Raw genomic sequence first — 23,895 nt, 5'->3', positions numbered from 1 at the left:
CCAGCCTCGAACTCAGAAATCCGCCTGCCTCTGCCTCCCAAGTGCTAGGATTAAAGGCATGAGCCACCACCACCCGGCTTTACTTGGTATATTTAATGATTTTTATTATTATTTTATAAGAATATAAAAGATCAAGACTGAATTTATGAAATTTAATCAATATTTATAAGATTCAGAAAATCAGTATTTTAAAACTTAAAGATAAAATGAACTCAAAACTACTTTAAAATGGACTGATGTTGGAGACACAAGGAAAGATTCCGTCTGTCTTCTGTAGTACTTTCTTATTATTTAAAACAAGCAAGACTATGGTCCAAGGAATACAAGGATAAAAGTAATGATTCTGATTCTGGTCTTTTACAGCCCACCAACCCAACAGCAGCCCAGCCTGAATCAGACGGTGTGGATGGCAGCGTCCCTACTCCGTGTCAGGGCTCTTCTTCTCCTGCGGCCCAGGCTGCTGCCTGGCAATGGTTCCTTCTGCTGGGCCCACAGCTGCTCACTGGAGCTGCAATTCTCAGTTTAGAGGCAGCCAGGATCAAATTCCATCTTCCAAAGGGATGTGTGTGCTGCCCAACAGTGACCCATCAGAACTGGAAGCTGTCTGCTACAGGGATGGGAATGACAGCAAGCTCCCTGCTCCCTGGACTGCTTCATGACTGATGAATCTATTTCCATATTGTTTAGCCAAAGTATTGGGAGGCCTCCCTGTCAACAGATGCAAGACCGGGCAGCTTTCTGACAGGATGGGCTGTTAGTGCTTGGCTGCCTGACTCCTATTCCACACTCAGATCCACCTGCGGGAAGCGCCGGCTGACACAGCAGAATTGACAGGCCTTACGGACCATATCCTTTCTGCAACACTTTTTTCTCTGAAGTTGTCTAACACAGGCCGCTTGTGGGGCTGTAGGAGACATGAAGCTTCCTGTTACTCGGCACTTGGTCCTGACTGGTTTCTAATCAGAACTGGAAGTTCAGTAAGGAACAAATACAAACTGAGCAAGTATTAAGAAGCAGATCACATTTCAGGAAGAAATGCTTGGGTTGTGTGTTGGATAGTTGTGTCAACTGTGACACAAGCTAGAGTCACCTGAGAGGAGGGAGCTTCAATTATGAAAATACCTCAATAAGGTCAGTCTGAAGGCAAGCTACTAGGAACTTTTCCTAATTAGTGATTGTGGAGGGTCCAGCCTATTGTGGGTAGTACCACCCTGGGCTGGTGGTTCTCAGTTCTATAAGAAAGCATACTGAGCAAGCCATCTGGATCAAGCTAGTAAACAGCACCCTTGCACTGCCTCTACATCAGCTCCTGCCTCCAAAGTTCCCGGCCTGCTTAAGTTCCTGTCCTGACTTCATTCAATGAAAAAAGCATAAGCCAAATAAACCCTTTCTTCTCCAAGTTACTTTGGTCATGGTGTTTCCTCAAGCAACAATAACCCTACTCAGGCCATATTGTGTTTGTGATTTATATTCTAGGAGTCTTACATCTCATCCCTTTCTGAACTTCCTCATCTGGACTATGGGTAATATAAGAGCAGCAGACATACAGAACTGTTAGAGGTTTGAGAGGGAACGAATAAACATGCTAACTTGGTGCTTCCGACATTGTCCAAGGGATGCTCATAGTAATTAGAAACTGTTAGTTAACTAAATGGTAACCACAGCAGAGCTGGGTGTGGTGGAGGATACAACTCAGTAAAAGACTCAAAAGCCAAATTCAAAAGGAAAAAGAACATAGTAAAAGGCTATGATAACGTCAATACCCAGTAAGAGAAACACCAAGGGATTGTGCTCTCATCAGTTTGGTATTGATTTTATTCCTAATGCCTTTTCTTCTGCTGAACAAGGTCTCTCTATGTCACTTAGGTCTCATAAGGCCTAGAACTTGTGACCCTTCTGCCTTATCCTCCAAAGTGCTGGGATTACAAGTCTGTGCCACCGTGGCTGGCTATAAAGATTTTCTTTCTTCCACTGGCTTTCAATACTTGCCATCCAGATAGGGGTTTCCTGAACTCAAACCACTGAGCACTATGCAGAAGTGAACAAACTGTTTTTAGTAAGATATGCCAGGATCTTTAAAGCTCAAGGTAGATTATTAACTCAGTCTTTGTGTGGGTTTTGTTAATAGGCTGTCAGGACTGTTGCAGTGGGCCACCCAACCTGTAATCTGAACCTACCCCTTGCTTGGAACAGCTCGCAGTCATTAAACAATTAATGGCTTTTCAGAAAACCTGTAGAACGCTAGATGCATTGGCATTTCAGGTTCCAGGGCAGGCTTGGACAAGGGAAGCAGGGGCCATCTTAATTCAAAGTCAAGATTGGGAGACTGGATTAAGATCACAGATTAAGATGAAAACAAATTTAAAGCTTAACAGGAATGAGGAAGAGTAAACAACAGTGGAGGGGGCCAGAGTAGCTTCACTCTGCTCTAGCAATTTTAGGACCAATCACATTTGAGCACCACCAAGCTTTAATAATAAAGCACACTGAGCTGATCACTAAAGTCCCCAAATGAATGACAAAACTTCAGTGTTCATAAACACCCAGTAAATGGGATAACTCTATTCCTGAATGGCGACTTGACTACCTAGTAAATAGCCAGCACCTGATTAGCATTTCACATAAGGGTTGTGAGTGGAGTTCATGAACTGGGTGATACTACTGTTAGTGTTACAGAAAGGACTGAAAATACGAGAAGTGATGGGTTTACCTGGATCTTGAAGCAGTTTGCAGGAGTCTATATTAGACTCAATAGATTTCATGTCTACTTGAAAACAATGTTTGCATTCTCCCTACTATATCAAGATGCCCTTAAATTCTTTACTAAATTCAGTAGGAAAGGACAGTGAAGGAAGCATGGTGAGACTTTACTAAGAGGTCAGGACTCTCCAACACTTTGTGTGAACAATAGTGAAAGCAGTACTGTGGTACAGATATGCTCTGGGCTTACTGAATCCCCTGCAGGCTGGGAGTGGAGGGCAACGGGAAGGGTTTGGCTCTTCTGAACACCAATGAGAATTTTCAGCTTTACAACAAGAGCTATTTTGTTGTTGTTGTTGTTGTTGTTGTTGTTGTTCAGTTCTTGGTAGCCTCCTTCTAACTAGATCTCAGGTGATCAGCTGACATTACTCTGAGCTATCCGGATGCTTGCCTTTCCGACATGCCAATTCTAACCTGGAAGGTGAATCAAAACTAAGTGTAGTGGTAGACAGAGCTGTCTTGGGATGGTAAAAGCTTTATATAAAGCTAATTTGGGGCACTCAAGGCACTAGCCTACAGTTAACAGAACAGCAAATGAGACTTTGCATGTTTGTGCCTAATATATTCTATTATTGTGCACTTCAAGTTTAAAAGACTCTGTAGCTAGACCTTTTTCACAGACAGAACTGTATGAAAAGTAGCTCCATATTTTTTGCATAGCGCTAGCAATAAAATAAGAAAGTCCTAATTACAACATTTGCTTTCTTCTGGGTAGGAATATATCAAATGGGAAGACTTGTATCTACCAATATGAGAGCTCTGCCCGTGTTAATAAACCAGTAAGAGTGATTTCATCATTTGGTTTGGAGTACATCCAGGTTACAGGCGGCAAGAATAGATTAAGGGCATGCGCGATCACAGCAGTGACAAACTCCTGCCTGCTTCGTAAAAGCACCAGTATTTCTTCAGGCATAAATGTGACTCAAGCCATATTTTCAATGAGATAGTGTTGGAAGCATTTAAAAGCTGGAAAATGTAATTCTGTCAGTACCAATACCTCCTGCCTTCAAAAGAAAGTTGTGACATCATTTCAAAATATATTATAGTTGTATGAGCAGGCTGCTGCATAGAATGGACCAATGCCTGTACAAGCTGAAGTCTGTGTAGTATGGTCCTAGACAAGATCTAGAAACCACCATTTTATTTTAGAATTAGAAGGGATACATGGATTTTGTTTCAGTATTTTGAAACAGGGTCTCTGTAACCCAAGATGGATTCAGATTTATAACAATCTTCATGCCTGTTTCCCTAGTATTACAGGCAAGAACAAGAGTTAGTAAAAGATTCCCATTTGAATAAATCTTTTTTAATGTTAACCTCATAGAAAGTGGTGTCTCCAGTTATGAAGGAAAATAAAGTATTGCAGATACCATCAAAAGCGGTGTCTTAGGGTACCTTGTTAACGGTGGTGAGCTCCCTGCTCCGTTGTTTGGGGGAAAGAAAGCTCCACCCTTGCTTCCCCGACTCTCCTAGGTGGCAAATAATGGGATTAACTTATTTAATGCTCATGTTTAAATCTTGTTTCAGCCTATTTTCCATTAAACTCAAGTGTTTACAGCACATAAGTACTTGATAAATTCTACAGTTCAGACACTGGTCCAATCTGTAAGATACAGTGGAGGTCCCCTTGGTGATTATCTTAAGGTAAAGCTTTAGCAAAAGTGAGGTTTTATACACTTTTCCACATCTCCCTTAATGTTACCTTGTGTACCTCCCTCCAAGGTAAAGAGTTGATATATCTAAAGAAGCTCTTAATGGAACTATTTCCTACAAAAACGTACAAAAGAGCTGAAACTGTAGAACTGGTTTGCAGATGGTATTCCACAGGTCTTGACCTACCTCAAGGATATCATGTATCATGCTATGGACTACCTAGCATATAAATAACCCTCTGCTTCTCCTTCTCCCTGTCTGAAACCCTTCCTGTCGGCCAGGTCAGCTGGCCACGTCTGAGTCTCTCTCAGACTGGATGCACATCTTTCTGGAACTGCCCTGGGCTATAGCATCTACGTCTTAACCCCTATCCCCTTTAGAAGACAGGATCTGATGTAGCCTGTTGAGAGCAAACTCCAGAGATGGTTACCTAGAACTTACGGTCCTTCCTGAGCTCCATTTCCTGAGTGCTAGGATTGCAGGCACAGACTACTCCCTGGCTTATGTACATTCTTGGCTGCCTTCACAATCATACATTTTCTACTTCTATATCCAAGACAATCAAGCCTATTAACCCTAATCCACCCAGCAAGGTCCCACATCTTGTAACCTTCCAGAATTCATCTGTCTTTCCTTTCTGTTAACCTTAGCCTATGGCGCCTTACAATTATTATTTTAATAAAGTCTTTTATTCTTTACCAGTCAACTTATTTTATAGTTTTAGGTTATAAAAAGCAAAATGCTTTTTGTAATAAGTGTAGAAAATAATCAGAGAAACCATGTTAAGATATGTGTTCTTGTGTTTCATTAGTACATGCATGTGAAAGCTATACACATGAATATGTATTTCTGTAGTAAAACTGATCATTTTGTAGTTCAATGTTTCATTTTTAATCCTACTTTTTCTCTTATGCAATTAAAAATTCTTTATAATGTACTGCCAGTCACACGCATGTAATACAATACAATGTGATACGATTCTACCTGTACTGAGCAATCAATTTATCATTAATTTTAGGCATTATAAATGCCACTGTGGTTAACAGCCTTATGCTTATATTCAATATTTTCTCAGATGAGATTCCCTAGACTCAAACTCTGAGCTAACTAACAGACAGGCATCGTTAAGGTCTGAGTGCAGACAGTGCTCTGCAGTGGCTGTGCGCCGACTTTCACGGGTGCCCGAGAACTCAAGATCCTGCTCCTTGACTGCGCTGTTGCCAGCACGCAGGGCAGATGCGTGTCTGAGTGGAACACTATCCTGTGGCTACTACAGTAGTTCATGTGCATCTTTCTCATGGAGGCCTGCTCTCCATTAATTTCTTTTCTATGACTTCCTCCATGTCTATCCAGTGCTTTGGTTTCTCCAGCTTTCCAGAACAGGTCCTCAGATACTCTAGTGCTGATGAGTCCCTGTCCCACCTTATCCATCCATCCGTCTCACTGAACCCACCACACACAGAGTTCAGTAGACTCCTGTTCTGCGTCTGTGGGGTATGCCTGAACAGTGATCTCGGGTTCCCTACTTACTAATGAACACTGGAGGGTTTGTGAGTTACTTAGCTTTCCTAAATATCACCTTCCTCTTGTCTAAATGGTGGTTGTAATAATAGTTATCTGTATAATTAGGTGTTTTTAGTAACAAGCAACAGAAAACACCCTGGCTAATTTAAGGATAAATATAAAAAGATATTGGATCGCTCAGGACTATGTGATTACCAACCAAATTTAGTAACATGGGCAATGCATAGAACAAAGAAATTCAGTGGCTCTAAAGACAGGCAGGGTTTTACTATATTAACTCAAAAAGTCAGAATAAGAACCCAGGCAAGATGGCTGTGGGACACGCGCCTTTAATCCCAGCATTCAGGTGACAGAGGCAGGCAGAGCTCTGTGAAATTCAAAGCCAGCCTGGTCTACAGAGCACAGGACAGCCAAGGCTACAGTCCTCTTGCACACAGCACGGACTCTCACTGGACCCTGACTCCAGAGGCCATTTATTCTTATGCCACACTGGTGTTAAAACTACTTTCTAATTTTTTTCATTTGTCACTGGCGGTAGTAACAGTACTTCTAATAACAGCAGTGGCGGCAGAAGAGAGAGAAGAACCAGCCATCTATTCATCTATCCAGCAGCGCCGGCCTGGACAAAGCACTGCTTTTCCCCCATCCAGCTGCCAAGTCTCCAACTCTTCTCACATCCAGTCAGTGCATTTGCAGGGTCCCCTGGCCCTTGCTCCCCTCACCCAACAACCTTTCATAGGCTTTTAAGGGGCAATTAAAAGGTTCTTCAAGTATTAAGGATTTGTGTTCGTAAGAAACAGTGTTTAAAATGAAAAATAAATCGTCTCCCATCATAGAATTCATTGTAGGCCTAAGGCATGTGGCCCAGCCTGCACTGCAGTGTGGTGAGCTCACGTGAGCTCAGATGAGACTGCTCAGCCGCTTTCCCGGCCCTCAAGATGTCTGCTCAGTCAGTATACAATGGAGGCAATATTAGCAAATGACAAAACACAGTAATTTCATAAGAATTCACTTCTCCATTATTTTTTTGCAAACTTAAATAAGAGAAATCAGGATCCTGCGGTTAAGAGCTTATGTTATATATTTAAAAAACAAAAAACAAACAAAAAGACCAAAATGCCAATTTCTTCTAATTAAAGAACAAGCAGCACCAGGCCTCAGAGCAGGAGACCTGTGAGTGGCCATGGCCCAGAATGAACGCTGGGGCAGACAAAAAAGAATTTTGATTTTTAAAAAAGGCAACTTATGGCAATACTTAAAGAAGGAAACTCTTTGCTCACGTCAGTCACACGAAGGAAAGATAGCCAGAGGATGACAACTCTGTAACACCAAGCGACCAGAGAGCCAGAGCTCTGGGCAGAGGCCTGGAGCCCAGGGCTGCTGTCCCAGGAGGTGATGTCCTATGGCAAACGCTTTGCGCAGGTAAAACCCAATGGATGAGACCATGCCTTAAGGTGGCTAATGGGTATAGAAGGGAAGGAACGTGTGCGGTGAGGTGGGGTGGGGTGGGGTGGGGTAGAATATGATTGTAATATACTGAAGGGGGCAATTCTGATGTTAAGACCCCGTTCCCCAACTAGTTCTTGATTTGTCAGTAAAGAAAGACGGGGGCCAACTGCTGGGCAGAAGGTACAGGTGTGACTTCTGAGTCCCAGGAGGAAAAGACAGACACAAGGAAGGAGAGCAATTTTTTTTCTGCCATGCTTTGGTGGAAGAAGAACGTAGCAACCATGTGAGGTCTTGGGGGAGGGAGGAAACTGGGGCTGGTGGCCACCACTCCAGGCTGGTGGTCATGGGTGTTTGGCAGAGGCTAGGCAGGCCTAGCCACGAGAGTTTAGGGCAAGTGGAGAGACAGAGACAATAAACTGGTAAGGGCATGCTTTTCCAGGCAGGAGACTGTACTGACCAGTAATTGTGCCAAGAAGGCAAGTTGTAAAAGAACAAACTGAGTGTGTGTCCTTTACCTGAAGAGTCGAGGGAAGCTGGGAAGGGGTTGGTAGCACCATCACCTCCTGGAGCTAAGGCAGTATCATAAAACTACATTCAACAATAGATTACATATATGTCTGAAAATACTGTAATAAGACTCATTATTATGTATAATTAATAGTCTAATAAAACATTTTAACTTACTAGCTTAAACATTGAAGTGACCTGAACTATTATATCATTATCCAAGGAAAATTTATCTCTCCAAAGCCAAAATATTTCAATACTAAATATTCTATCCTACTTATAAAAACTATGTATATCTGAAGTATAGTTATTGAAGTAGGATTATATATTGAAGTAGGATTAGAAATAACTGTATAATATGAATGTCTTCAAGTTTCAATGAGTCATCTCAATTTGTTTACAATCTGTTTCTGTTTTATGCAACCCCTAAGCCCTGAAGGTTTGATTCATAAATTCAGACATTCTACAAGTTAAGATTTATCTTTTAAATTGTTTGAAAAGCCTTTGTTTTAAATGGTTTTTCTTAGGAATGCCTGAAACAAAATAATTACATCTAAATTACTTTGCTAAGGTACAAGCAGATCTAATCACTCTGGAAAACAATATTTTCATGAACCATACACAAATGAAGTAAGACCATATGGACTCATTTCTGCAAAGTAACAGGAATGGCACTCTAGAAAGTAAGTATGGAAGCATACGGGCAGGAACCTTCAGAACACCCATGCTGTGCATGCCAAAGCTCTGAGCAGCTCTGGGGCCCTACCTGAGTGGGAAGTATGTTTCTGAGATATTCCCAGAAACAACAGGGAAAATGTCGGACCAGAACAAAATTCAGAGCTGAATTTTGGCCATCCATCTCACCCAGGGGCAGCAGATAACCACTTCAAATTTAATAGCATAAAGTATGCCCATACAGGGGAAATTATCCCATGCATTAATAATTTAACTCTGAAAATAAACTGTGAACTGGGTTATCCAACTGAAAAGGAATTTAAAATTTTAAGCATAAAAAGTCAGGTTTGGCTGTAAATGTTAAGAAAGAAAAAGATTCTAGTACTTTCCAATGTAAAGTACTGTTGATAAAAAATTAAAGTTAAAATACCTAAATTGGTAAATATACAAATAACTGACATGCTATATATGTGTGCGTTAGCACGTTTAAACATAAGAGTGCACATACAGAGGGGCAGATCTGTGATCCAATTAGTTCATGGGCCAATTCCTCCTCCAATGAAGTCTACAATACTGTTCGTGACTGTACATTCTTCTGAGAGGAAGATTTGAAACAGACCCCACCTTTACAGGTCTCCTTCCAGCCTCCATGTTCCCCTGACAAAGAGCTTTACTCCCAGTAGGCCTATGATAAATAGTTTTAATAAATTAAAACCAAAGTTTAGATAAAAGTGTCTATGCATTTTTTTTAAGTTTACATACATGTAAGCCTACTACAACACCTATTATGCACTCTAGTTATATATGTGATCCTGCTGTATGTGATCAGCCAGCCAGAGTTTGTATTGTGTTTAAACGTGCTAATGCACACATATATAGCATGTCAGTTATTTGTATATTTACCAATTTAGGTATTTTAACTTTAATTTTTTATCAACAGTACTTTACATTTCAAAGTAATAGAATACTTTTTCTTTCTTAACATTTACAGCCAAACCTGACTTTTTATGCTTAAAATTTTAATTTCCTTTTTAGTTGGATAACCAAGCATCTCTATAGTTAAAGGATACTGCACACAAACCCTAGTGTTGACATACTCAAAAGCTGTCTTCAACTCAGACAGAACACACATTCAGTAATTCTGAAGTATAACTCAGAGAAGGTAGAACTGAGAATGTCACAGCGTCCAGCTGATCACGCCGCAGGTAACCAGAAAATGGATGTTCGAGCTCCTGCATGAACACTGTCCTCATCTGCATCCACAGAACACACAAAAGGCCAAACTTCTAGTGTTGACATATAACTTCAGACTTATCTCTACAGAGTCCAGTGCAAGCAACTGCTCAGAATTCTTGGCTAGAAGCCCTATGACATCATGGGAGCTCTATCATTTAACCTCAGTTCTAAACTTATTTCTATAATATTAAGGGGGAAAAACTATGAAATTTAGTTTCTCTCACAGCACACACACACACACACACACACACACACACACACACACACACACACAGCCTTCCCTTGTGCTTCACAATGCAGCTCAGGCATGGGAAAATGTAAGTTAAACAATCATCACAACTGCCAGGATTGTCTGGTTCCCAATAGAAGAGATAAGTTGTATACTAACAGTCACAGGGACAATAAAAGGCCAGGTGCTGCGGTGACAGGACAGTGCTTTTCCCTAACTCCCATAAACTACGCTTGCCTACAGCTGGAATGAAGGTATTTTCTGCATGTGACTGAAGTGTGTCAGGAAGGACTAGTCAGTATAAATAAACTCAGGCTGCACAAAAGGTGGCTGCAGAGGCAGGGGCAGAGCAGTGCGTTGTTTCAGTTTTAGAGGAATAAAGTAAATAATTGTGCAGGAGTTTGTTGCGTTCTGGGCACTCTGCCATACAGGAAGGGCGTGTAATGACTAAAGCTAAGATGGCCAGGTTCAAATGAAGTAATATCAATAGGACATGGTTGGGCTCCAAATTCTTTTGTTTTATCTTCCAAATTTAAGGGTCCCTGGTTCTCACTTCACTCTTTGATATTTAACTACCACTTAAATAAATAGAGGCATAATGAAGGCCTACTTGAAATTTCCACAAAAAGCCAGTAACATGTTATTGTGAATGATGGCATCTTTCTTGAAGAGTGCTACAAACAGGGTGATTCCACTCATTGAAAACAACAGAAGCAATACACAGGGTACCTAATTTAGGAGTGCACCAGAGCAAGAGGCACACACAGTGCTTCAGTGTGTTAGTAATGTGTAACATCTACCGTTTGACTCCCACTCTGTCTGTACCTTTTGGGTTCACCTCAATCTTAAATTTGGATTTCAAGTTTCTTAATCATCATCAAAAACAATTTAAAGAGTGTGGTTTATGAGTAGGTAAAAGAATAAAAGTCAGAGCCCCCGAGGCAAGGTCAAATCACAATCACACGCAGGCACGCACACACTCATGCACATGTTTACACACACATGATTCTATAGAAAATAAGTAATCTTGCATCCTATATAGAACTATGAAATTTATTTGTTAATCCTACCCATAACTGGCAATATCGTTTTTATTTTGAAGAACATTTCTAAAACTAAGAGATAATAATTTATCTGTTATAATACAGTGCACTCTGCCAATCAGTTGGTCTCCCTGCATATATCCTGTTGTTTACCTGTTTTAATACAGCACCCTGCCAATCAGTTGGTCTCCCTGCACATACCCTGTTGCTTACTATTTCCCTGTACCTCGGAGGAGGGCATGGGGCACATCAAGGTTGTAGGGAAAGGCACAATGAGCAGCCACTGCCTTACCAGATTCCTTTTCAGTCAAAAATGTGCTGTGGAATTTCAAAATGGACTCTGTCTTTTTTTTTTTTTTTTTTAAGTTTTTCGAGACAGGGTAACTCTGTCATTTTGGCCTCTGGTTTTCACCTGATGCAAGGCCCATTGAGACTACTACATTTGGACATATTTCTTCACCTAATGATTGTATACAGTGCAGTAAGCTAGCTATTCATCAGTTTCAAGTTTGCCAGAAATCTACAGACTATCAGGATACAAAAATCCCTCCTTGCTTCTTAATTTATTTTGAACTCCTGCATCTTTACTGAGATAAACAGCAGAAGCTGCCAAAAGAGGATTCTGACTGGAGCCTACTGGTGGCTCTGACACTTTCTGTAACTTCAGATTTAAGTCCAAGGAACCCATTCCTCTTATTTCTAGGAATTAGCCTGTATTTCTCATAGAGCAAATTCCCAAATCAATATCATAACCTATCCTTTTATTATCTGTACTTAATTGTCTGCTAACTTGGACATGTGGGGAAGCAAAGCCATAGCATCTGCATCAAAATGTCAGCAGGCAAGAAATAAAACTTTACCGTCAACTATGTAGATGGATTTAGTTCCTAGATCAATGCAGGTGCAGGGCAAGTAAAGCTGTCTTATGAACAGGATGCACAGCTGGATAAGACGCTGTCAGAGACATGAGACTCTTGCTCACCATGCTTCTGTAAATCTGGCTACAAGTTCATGGTTTTCACAAAACAGCAAGTTGGTAATGAGGCTACCCAACAGTACTGAACTCCTCTTTGGACAATCATTTATTTCAAGACTGATATAGTAGCCGGTGCTGGGAAGAGAAACCTGTAACACATGTATAAAACACCACTCTTTCCTTAGGGAGCCAATTATGTAAGCCCAAAGCAGCACAGGATAGTCACAGCTGTGCTACAACCCATGAGGGATGAGGAGAGAGGGGATTTCAGGCTGCCAGAATACATCCTCATAAAGGGGCTAGCCTTTGATCCTCATCAGAGTGAGGAATTCTCCTGTACATGGATGGCTGTTGTGGCTTGAATGGGAATGGCCCCACAGACTCATGTGTTTGAATGCTTGGCCCATGGGGAGTGGCACTTTTAGATGATGTGGCCTTGTTGGGGGTAAGTGCAGCTTTGTTGGAGAAAGTGTTTCACTAAAGGGTGGGCTTTGAGGTCTCAGAAGCTCAAGCCATGCCCAATATGGCATTCTCTTCCTACAGATTCAGAATTAGAACTCTCAGCTCCTTCTCCAGTGCCACATCTGCCTTCACACCACCACACTTCCCGCCATGTTGATAATGGACTGAACCTCTGAAAGTGTAAGCCACCCTCAACTAAACGTTTGCCTTTATAAGACTTGCTGTGTCATGGTGTCTCTTCACAGCCATAGAAACCCTGAGACCCTTGCTGACTGGCATCTATGTGAAAAGCTATCTTTTCATAAAAGTAGAATGTAAATTCCAACCTGTGCCAGAGAGCAACCGTGTGGCTTCAGTTACCAGAGGAGCCCAGAGGGAAAGGCCTTTGTCTCTGACACCCGAGAGCCAATGGCAGGTATTTAACAGACTGGGGCTGCAGAGACTGCTATGGGCTGTTTGCCTCCCTGACCGTCCTTCCATGCCCTGGGACTTGCCCAAGAGGACACAGACATGTGAGCCATGTAGTGGCTTTTTCCTCCCAAAATTCAGATGAGTGCTAAAGGTTCTTACTTTACAACTCTTCCACTAAGTGCCTCCACACTGAGGTTGTGATAAATCAACAAGTTAATAAGTTATTTTTACATGACCAAATCTCAGAATTTATATACGAAACTCTTTTTATTTGTGAAACTACTATGGGGAAATTTTGAAAGCTTAAGACGTTTTGTTAAGTAAAATACTAGGAGAACACAAATACCACTCAATGTTCAGATAGGGTTTTGGTCTGTTAATGTCAATGTCCAAAAGAAGGCTCACAGAATCCCTAAATATATTTATGTTAAAACCTGCAGCTCCTTGGAGCTCTTTATATGTAGAGATGATGGTGATGATGGTGGTGGTGGTGGTGGTGATCAGCCCTTCCTAGGTGCCATGCATTGCTGTACACATTTTTCCATGTGTGAATACTGTCTATCACTGTCTTTACACCCATTCTATTAGTGGGGACACTGAAATATATAGACAGGCTTAAAATAAAACAAAACAACAACAAAACCCTCAAGATGACACAGCAAGCAGAGAAACAAGGATAGAAAGCAGAGCCATCTACCCAACTGCACTGCATGTGTCCTTCCTTCTGTGCCCAGTGCAAGGCCCTCACTGAGATGTTGCTGCCATCAAACCAGGTCCATCCGTGGAGAACAGCAGAGCTGACTTCTTCATCCATAGCCAGGACCAGGGCGAGGCAGCAAGGCTAAGTGACTCAGTGTCCCATCTGAGAATACTGGTCTTGGCTGCCCAACATTATCAGCAATAATCATTTCACTGGTGTGTAACATGCATGCTAAGAGTGTCGTTCTGAAGAGTAGTTAAACTCAGAATTAGAAGGTAATTAGTGCTATTTATTCATATTTAGCTTTCCTGGGCTCTATCTCATAGGGCTGACAAACAGAAAGCGGCATATTTCATTATAGGATCAAGAAGCTTTTACTCACGTATACGCTGTGTGTTTCTGAAAAATCTTATGGAAGTTGTACTGCTATTTAAAAAGCAGGCATATGTCTTAACTCAGAAGACAGAATTCTCTGGGGTGAATGATTGAAATCCTGAGTGCTGAACACTGACAATTTTGAAAAGAAATTATGTACGGAAACTACAAATGTGTATTAATGAACTCAAACTCCTCAGGACATGAAAAGAAATAAAGATAGAATGTGTCTTCGAAATAACTAAATTATCTGGATGACATATGATGATCCTTTTAATAAGCAGCATACACTACACTCTGCTGCCTGGAGAAACTGGAATCCTTGCAATATCACACAAAATATTCACTCGAATACAATCTATCACCAAACGATGAAATTCTAACAGTCTCAGGCTACCCCAGAACTCCCCAATGGAAAGATCACAGCAGCCTCCCTCGGGGACTTCAGGGGTTGGCTCGCCGGTGTGAAGAGGCAAACACAGCGCCTCTGCTGCTGGGTTTAGTGCTCACAGCTTCCAGTTTCTGGTCAGTTCTGGGCACTGAGATCAGTTTGCCAACCCTTCATCAGAACAGTGTAAACTCTAAGGCACATCACCTTACTGCTCCTAGGTCAGGTTCTGACAGCTACTGGGGGCTCCAGGCAACAGCCATTTCTCCTCTCTTAATGGCCCTGGGAGGTGCATTCAAGAGTAAATGAAAGCAGTCTGCCATTACTTTTCTCCTGTCTTAATGTTTTTGTAGTATATAAAGCAAACACCCTACCTTGAGCTATAGCTACGGCCCTTCAAATACTTTTGTACCGTTTCCAAACTCCCAAATTCAATAAGGAAAATAATCACACTGCTATTTGAGTAATTTCCTAAACTTGTTTTCTTAAAAACTTAGCTCTAATGTCAGGTATAGAGTAGTCCCATGCAGAGTTCCTGGTTAAGGCAAACGGTGAAGTAATGCAACATTAATGGCTCCTCCTTCTTTGTCTTCATTAGTTATGTGTGCCGCAGATGCTGAGTTTGGAAAGCACTGTCACACTCAGTCTATTTCTCTCAAAAAAAATACCCAGTAATAGTAAATTTAAAAAAATTAATATATTATTTGAGTAGAATAACCTTCACAGAGGGCACATGAATTCTTCTGGAGGCAGGTAGAAAACGATTCCTAGAGGATACATTTACATGTACTTTATTAAGCCTTTAAATCTTAAAAATTAAATCTGAGAGCTCCAATTTCTCTAGGCACTACAGATAAGACCTAACTTTGAAGGTCACTTGGAGTTAAAGGACAGAGAATTAGTGCTTTAAAGGAAAACATAAACACAGGTGGAAGCAAATAGGCACAGTGTGACAACTTTTACAACATTAGCTCACAAAATGAATTACTTGGATTGAGACAAACATACAAATACAGCTTGTACCCCGCAAACCCCAGAGACAACCCTAGTAATGCCTAGGTTAAAAACCTCAGAGTATCTAGACAGCACAAGCCAGAGTCCTGATGGACAGTCAGCATTGTGAAACACGCCGTAAACAGCTCTGCGCGCATGCACACACTCGGCAAGGTGGGAGACAGACACCGCGCACCATCAAGGTTGTCCTTACTTGCAGACGCACAAGTATCCTGCATGTTCCGGTTCTGACTGGCAGCTGGAGCAGCTCTACATGCCAGTCATCCCAATGTACTCAGGGATGTAAACACCTTATAATTAGAAAATGTGAAGGCATCAAGGACGTTAGACAGGTTGAAAACACATCCAAAGATTAATTTTTAAAGGCATTGAAGAAATGTCATCGCAAACGTCAATGAAAGTGTGTACCTGCTCCTTCACGGAAGCTAGAATAGTGGTGGCTGTGGTCTCGGGTTCCATGCCTGGGCCAGTGGAGACAGCTTCCTGGTGGGTCTGTGGTTGCCCCTCCTCCACCAGTGAGGCCTGTTCAGGGGCGGGCATTCCTCCTGCAATCAAGCAGGCAAAGGGTTAACACTGCTTCCAGAGCGTCTCAGGGGGCTGGGATTCACTGAGGAGTCCCACTGTAGATGGTTCCTAAGAACTACAGTGGCTGGCTATAGAATGGTCCCAAGTCCAATAGCAAATACATACTTAATGGTATTCAGTGTAGAAAAGAGGCATTAAAGGGGCTGCAGGAGGGCTCTTTAAATGATTCAGTTTTCTAGGAATATGTACACAAAAGACATCTACAAACATGAATTGACAGAAAAAAAAAAACTTTATCAATTGGAGAAGCTTAGACAATAGGTTTTAAAAAGAAGTTTGAAACTCAAGAAAAGCTTGAAAGTTAACAAATGAAAGTCTATGGTTTTAAAAACAAGTTTTATGTCTTAACAATTTACAACCAGAACACCCAAGGCGGACACCCAAGACGGGGCTCTCAGGACTTGGTTTCTTTCAAGGGATCTGATCTCTCCAAACCGCTGCGACAGCACTAAGACAGCTCCACTGTGTTCGCGAGAAGACGTAGTGACCTCAGACATTCTACAAGCTTAGAAAAGACCAGGAGGAGACGCTAATAAAACGTTACAATTATGTTGGTAATTTAGAAGTATATGTCTCCTTAAAAGAAGATTTTATCATAAGACAAGACTAATCTTTGTATAGGTAGTTAATGCTTAATTAATCCCTATTGAACAAAAATATACAAATGACACCTTTTTGATGTCTCTCTCTTCTTGTCCTTGGGTAAATCCCACCAAATAAATCTGAAAACGCCCAAAAGACCATATCCATTTAAATGTGCTCCTACACATAAACAGAGGCAGTGAACATCATATTTTTGACAACAATCTTCATGGTTTATTCTAAATACCACTCTGTACTTTTACTTCAGTTTCTAACAAATTAACCTCTCCAGTGTTCATATGTATTCTTTGATCTGAGAATTTTTTCCCATTCCCTTAACTTCCAATACCAGCCGCTCTTTACCAAACAATACTCTAAGTAAAAGGGAAGGCTTGCTTGCCTAAGTGCTTATCTTCCTTCACTCTATCCTGACCTTTGGGACTTGTGGATCTCTGCTGTGGTTGCTTGCTCTTGACATAGTCATAGGCAGTGGGTCTGATGGGTGCATCTGAGCATCATCCCAAGGTGAAACCACACTCAGGAGGCTCTCTCTTGTCTGCGCTGGAGGCTGAGTTCTTGGTCTCACAGAGGAAAAGCACCAGGTACACTCTAATCTACAAGACGATCTTCTCCTGTAGGACTGGCAGGAGGAGCTTCATTCTTGGATCAAGTGAGTCTAGGATCAAAACCTGGGAGCACCGAGACAAAGCACCATTCCTTCAAGCCTCATGGTTTTCAGTGATAAAAATGGACACGCTAATGTTTATACAACACAATTCAATGGTTTTTATGATCACCTTTATCTTTTATAATATGTTTATTGAGGTGTAAGGCACATTAAAAATATTAGGTGGATGGAGCTTTTTTTTTTTTTTTTTTTTTTTTGATTTTTCAAGACAGGGTTTCTCTGTGTAGCCTTGGCTGTCCTGAAACTCACTCTGTAGACCAGGCTGGCCTTGAACTCAGAAATCCACCTGCCTCTGCCTCCCAAGTGCTGGGATTAAAGGCATGCGCCAAGACACCCGGCTTGGAGTTGTATTTTTACCAAGTGCTTATCAAAGATAACATCACCAATTCTATTGATGAAGAACCACTACACCGACAGCCTGACTTAGCAGTCAAGGCAAGTAGAGAGATGAAAGCATTCTGGTCACTGTGGAGGAGGGAATCATACACCTTCAAATGAACAGATGGCTGGGAAGAACAAAAATGTTACTACGCAACAGTGAAACAAACAATGCCAAAACCCAAGGAATTTAAATGTCAAGAGTATAACATGAAACAACCAATGTGTCAGAAGGAAAGGAGGAAAAAAGTCATTGAACAAAGAGTTTAGAAAAGGAGCAAAGCATTCATTCTGTTATACAGAGGATGTACTGAGTTTAAAGACAGATGCCGAAGTAAGTGACTGTATCTCAGGGAGTGCACTGTACTTTACTTAATAATGCTTATTTTGGTGATCATAGCGACCCAGGTTTACCGAAACATGCTGGGCATCTTCAGAGCGCAAGGATGCTTGCTCACACACTACGAAGGGGGGAAGGGACTCAGAGCACAAGGATGCTCGCTCGCAAGCTACGGAGGGGGTAAGGGACTGGAGGTAGAAGGCAGTTCTGGCTCATCATCTCACTGATGCAGCAAATTCTGAATCAGAGAAGGCAAAGTCTAACAGGAGGCAAACAATGACATAACACTGAAGTCAACAGAGATTCAAAGAACATGTTTATGAAGGAGACTACTATAGTGCAGAAATAATGTTCATTAGCTGGGCTATTTGTCTCGATTCTTCAATAACCAGGATGCAATGAACAATGATAGGGTGGAGAGTACTCTGTAACAATCCTCAAGAGTTGTAACCCAAAAGGAGCCTCACAGTAAGGTATCTATTTTCTTATCATTCTTATAATCAAAGATCCATTAATGAGTTGGAAATAAAGCTAAGTAAAGCTAGATACAAAAGCTGATTCCTCTTTTGCCAAGTCCAGAGGTGAATATTCCTCAATATTCAAGCAAGCTGAGTCTTCCTCGGTGAGTGCAAGGCACAGATCTGAGTGATCACACACTGAAGATCTGGGAACACTGAGCCATTTTACAGGCTTTCCACAGAAACATGGAGAGCAGAAGTCGTGCCAGGAAAAGGGAAGGAGGAAATGCCATGCCTACATTTTTAGAAAAGAGAAGGTAGGTTCCTCACATTACAAATAAGACCGAGACAAGATGCTGGGTGTGATTCTTCAAAGAATGTTATGCAAGAAGGGTTTTTGGGAACTAAGGAGAGGTGCACCAAAGAAGTCCTGTTAAGCTCATCAGATTTCCTTCTCTGGCAGTGTAACCATGGAAATGCAGTGTCTCAATTCTAGTGAGGCATGCACAATATTAAAAGTCCCTTATGATTCTATAATTAACATAGAAATGGGGCTGAAATAAGGGCAACTACTGACTTGAACAATCTATAAATACCTGAATGAAATGTATCAATCTATAGAGGATTCTAATGCTATGCCAGAGTTCTGAACTTGACCTAATACTAACCAAATCCTTCACCAACGATATAAGATAATGTGGAGGGCATGTACAAAATCTGCAGTAAGACAAATAGTGAATTTACCAAATAACAAAACCAGAATACAGGCAAAAGAAGCATTGTTTTGTTGCACTAATGAGATCAAAACAACAGGATAAACGCAAGGTCCTATATGAAGGTTGCTCAGCAGCAGGCTGGGTAGCCCTGTAGATGCTTCCGAGGTCCAAGGGAGAGCAGTTCAAAAGCTAAGGTGATCTTATACTACACTGATCGGAATTTAAGACGATTGGAGGGGGTCTAAGGGGCATAGGAATCCCACTCCCCCTGCTTCAGGCTTCTTGGGACATATCCACTTCCTGTTATAGATGGCACAGTCAAAGGAATGATGGGTGGATCCATTTAGGAAATGGTGAGCAGGCTATAAAAAGGATCCTACTATTATTTCCAGGCATAGGAGGGGTTGTGATAAATGGTGCTGGTCTTGTGCCTTATGAACTCAAAATGTCATAGAAGAAACAGTACAGATTCTCAGTAAAACAAGGACAAAAAAAAAAAAAAAGAAAAGAAAAGAAAAGAAGGCTAACCCAAGAAAGCTAAGGCCTGTGCAGGCAAGCTGATCCTCTGACCCTCTGAAGGACTGCTATGGACACACAAGGCTAAAATCTTTAAGTGACAACCCTGAAAGCGACACTAAAAATGTCTTTGTAACAAAAGTGTATTTTTACACATAGAATCAAATTTGAATAATCATCACATTGCTCAGGAAGATCATTCCTTTTGAGCTGTGGTTCGAATGTGCAAAGTTTTCAGTAACTGATTGCCCCTGAAGGTAGGTAGTACTTGCCCATCACGAGAGAGAGGCCTGCATCCCAAATGTAGGCGTGCTGACTGGAGGTGCTGCAGTTGAAGCAGGAAACGGAAGCTGACACAGACTGCCTTCCACATTCCTAGTTGTTAGGAAGCCCTTTATGAGTCTTCAGGCACTGTCAGCTGTGCCACATTGCCCTTCTAGCAGACAGGTGGAGGCCAGGAAGGCAGCCTTGTGACCAGGGAATAACGCCTGCATCCATGATCTTCCTGTCTCTGCCTGCCAGGTCTGGGTGCTGCCTCTGTGGCCTCATGCGGCTGCACACGCGGCTGCAGGTTCCATTGCTAGACTTCATTCTTTTGAGCTGCCTAGGACATTTTTTGGAAGCAGCTGAATAATTATGGTTTCTCAAGGTATGATTTAGCAAAGACAAAGAAGATTTACTGAGAAACTGATGGGTCTGCATTACATGTGTTTCTGAGGGTACTGTATCCCCCCATACTGAACTCCAACAAATTAGTGGGCATTTCTTTGCGCTCACATTGGCGGCTCTCATATATTCTAGTGTGATAGTGCAAGGCTTTCTTTGCAGTTTACAATAAAATATATAGGCTGTTTATGACCCAATCAACACAATTCCATTTATCATAGATAAATCACAAGATCAGCTCTACTAAATTGAAATACTGGGACATTAACTCAATACTAGATGTTCATCTTTATTCCCTTCTAATTGCTCTTTAATAAATTTTAATCAAAATATAAATATACTTTTTTTACCAAACTACTAAAAAGTTGTGAATTCTACAGTCTCCCCTTCTTTCCTAAGATGGAACTGTGGAATATAAAATATATTTCATTTAGAACACTCAGGCAGATATTATATTGACAAGAACCACAATACATTTATTTGAAAGTTCTTAAGCTAAAATAATGATGTTTAAGAACAAATTAAGAGAATTTAAGTAAAAAAAGTGAACATTTAAATATGATTCAAATATATGAAGATACTAATGACAGGATGATGAAAACGTTTAAGGTGAAACAAGAATAAGAGATACTTAAGAGTAAAAATAAGAAAAATCATTAATACTAGCTAGTAACTAAAAGCTTCTCTTTGCTTTGTTTATAAAGAAACTGAGGAATTAGTGCAGAAGCAAGCACAGCCCTAGGAACTGAGAGTGTGCCTACTGAGGTGAATATCTTCAGGGCCATATGGGATCTATTAGAGTCTAAAGAACTAGACCAACTATTCAGTCACATTTTTAAAATACTCTGGAAATAGCAGTATCAAAACCTGCAATGTTTTAGAGGTGGATAAATGCTAACCCTCTAGTCACACAGTTTATCCAAAATACGCACTTACTGACAAGGAACTGTATACCATGGAGATACATCCCAAGTAGTGCAGTAATCCTAAAGAATAATCTATGCACAGTGAAATATTTTGATTTATGAATTTTATGATCAGGAATTCACCGCAAGATGTTAAAGCAAAAGACTCTAATAAGGCCTTGCAAACAGATGCTATCTAGATGGCTAATAGTGAAACACTCAATTCTATTAGTAACTAAAGATTCAAATTAATAATGCAACATAGCATAACAATGCTATCAATTCACAACTCGAACAAGAGCAAAACACTTAATTTCAAAATTTGGCAAAGTTGGCATCAGGGAAGGTAAACATCATATGCTATTGTTGAACATGTTAAGTAGGCCTAAGTACCATTTCAATACAGTAGGCATTATCTAACAGAGCGACCTACACATGCGGCCCATTCTCTAGTAATCCCACTGGCAATTAGGTAGAAACTCTCTTATCCCCGAGAAGCTAGACAGATAATCTAGTACTTTTAAAAAGTTATAAATTGCCAATAACCCAAATGGCCCATATCAGTAAACAAATACATCACAGTATACTCAGGTGATACATTTCACTGCTCCTACGAACCCAGCCCTATATAACAAAATGCTCTCCCAATTACAATGCTTAATAGATGAAAACGTGCAAAGGAATATAGAGTGGAAACCCATTTCTGCAGAATGTAAGACATGCAAAATAAAACTTTATTTCTTAGAGAATCTAGTTATATGCATTGATAAGTAGTGAGAGATGATTATCTAGAGTATTGGAGCAGCAGATGTCTCTGGGGACAGAGGGCCTGAAACCCCACCTGCGGCTAATTTTTCCACTAGTGGCCTGGCCGGAGTACTAACTGCATAGGACGCACTGGCTTTTAACTATACTTTTAATTGTATTTATTTTCTATGTATTCTTCTGTGGTGGCCTTTTAAAAAATTAAATGAAGACGGTTAAAGACTAACAAGTTGGAGCTGGGAGCCAGCTCAGCAGTTAGAAGTGAAGTCCTTGCTGTGTAAATACAAGGACTGGAGGTCAGACACCCAAAACCCATGCAAATTCCAGGTGAGCATGATGCCCAACTGGAACTCCAACCTCGGAAGCAATAAAGCTAGCCAGGTTAGCCAGATTAGCTACACTGGCAGTGAACTCTGAATTTATTGAGAGATCTTGGCTCAGAGTATAAGGTAGAAATGTGATTCCTGACATCAGCTTCAGGCTTCCAACATGCATGTGCACACATTCCCACCCACGTGTGGAAACACAAAGAAAAAAAAGACTAACAGAAGAGAACCTACCACACTAGGTATGACCCATAAATAGAAATGCTGAATAAGGCGCAAATTTTTAAGCAATACAATAACACTCCCAGATTAACTGCTACATGTATCCATTTTAACTATTTTAATAAAAGAGACTCATGTCACAAATACCATGCCCCCAAAGCCCCTGTACTGTTCAACGATGAATGATTTCAGAGAGTGCAAGTCAGTGAGAGTGCTTACTCACTCCCCTGTCCTGACATGCGAGCTGTGTCCAGTGGGGATGGTGACCAAGCTCCTGTAACAAAAGACAGTACTGCAACGCTGTCCATAACAAATTGATCCTGATAAGCATGGGTTACACTGAGCTATTTTCAACTCTTCTCCGAAACATCTTACTTCTCATGAAAAACAAAGAAAAGACACTTCCTTTTGGAAAGCACTACAGGGCTCAGATTTTTTTTTTTTTAAAAAATAAAGAAGCTGGGTTCATTGTAGTACAGAAATGCCATACTGCAGGGGAGAGAGGGAAAGGAGACCAAAAGAATCCTGAATGGTGCTTGAAATTGAAGGTACACAAAGACAAGATGCAGCCATCCACAGAGCCTGAGAGGACTAAGCGGTGGGCGAGCAAGCACACATTTCCTCTCCCCTAGCTCACAGCTTGAGGAGAGAGCAAAGAGGCATTTTTCTATTTTAAGAAAACTAGTCAGGTCTAGAAATTTCAAAAAATGTCACCGGTGTGCCAAAACACCAGAATGATACCAGATTCAGACCCATTGTGAAACAGCAGAGGAAACCCTGCCACAGTAGAGATAGGCTGGGCATCTGGGAGCCTGGCAGACAGCTGTGCTTGACAGCAGAGCTTGGAGGGTCAGGAGGAGGGACACTCAGGAGGGTAGCCATTGGAAGGAGTGACATATACAGAAGCAGGGAACCTGACAGGAAGCCTCTGCTACTGAGGCCCAGGAAGAGCAGTGTCCCCAAAGGGCAGGTGACACTGATGTTCTTAGTGCTCACACTGAGAAGTGTGTTTGTGTGTGTGTGGAGAGAGAGAGAGAGGGAGAGAGGGAGAGAAGGAGAGGGAGAGAGAGAGAGAGAAGAAGAAGAAGAAGAAGAAGAAGAAGAAGAAGAAGAAGAAGAAGAAGAAGAAGAAGAAGAAGAAGAAGAAGAAGAACAACAACAACAACAACAACAACAACAAGAAGAAGCAGCAGCAGCAGCCAGAGACTCAGGTTGAGAATGAAGAGCAAAATGTTATTTGAGGGTTGTTCATGATGAGATCACAAAATTCCAGGATTCTGTGGGTTAGGACAGACCCAAATGTTATTTCAGAGGCAAAAAGGAAAAATGGAAACAAGAAACGAGAT

The 23,895-nt window shown here is 41.2% G+C and overlaps 1 protein-coding gene across 24 annotated transcripts in view; it reads right to left on the bottom strand.

Annotated features, from left to right (window-relative positions):
- The window catches only part of Pkp4 (plakophilin 4), a 214,090-nt gene that overhangs the window by 129,339 nt on the left and 60,856 nt on the right, over positions 1-23,895 (bottom strand). For 15 of the 24 annotated variants that reach the window (XM_021195141.2, XM_021195143.2, XM_029537124.1 and 12 more), the window contains one exon: positions 15,811-15,947. The exons of 2 other annotated variants lie outside the window; for them this stretch is intronic. In XM_021195141.2, coding sequence (XP_021050800.1) covers positions 15,811-15,942 — 132 coding nt within the window. In that variant the 5' untranslated portion in view covers positions 15,943-15,947. Of the gene's footprint in view, positions 1-15,595; positions 15,693-15,810; positions 15,948-23,895 lie in introns of those variants that run through there. 7 more of the 24 variants (XM_029537132.1, XM_029537135.1, XM_029537139.1 and 4 more) reach the window with 4 other exon arrangements.

Source organism: Mus pahari, chromosome 3 (genome assembly GCF_900095145.1).
Source record: "Mus pahari chromosome 3, PAHARI_EIJ_v1.1, whole genome shotgun sequence".
Classification (NCBI taxonomy): domain Eukaryota; kingdom Metazoa; phylum Chordata; class Mammalia; order Rodentia; family Muridae; genus Mus; species Mus pahari.
This window is presented reverse-complemented; position numbering and strand designations above follow the sequence as displayed.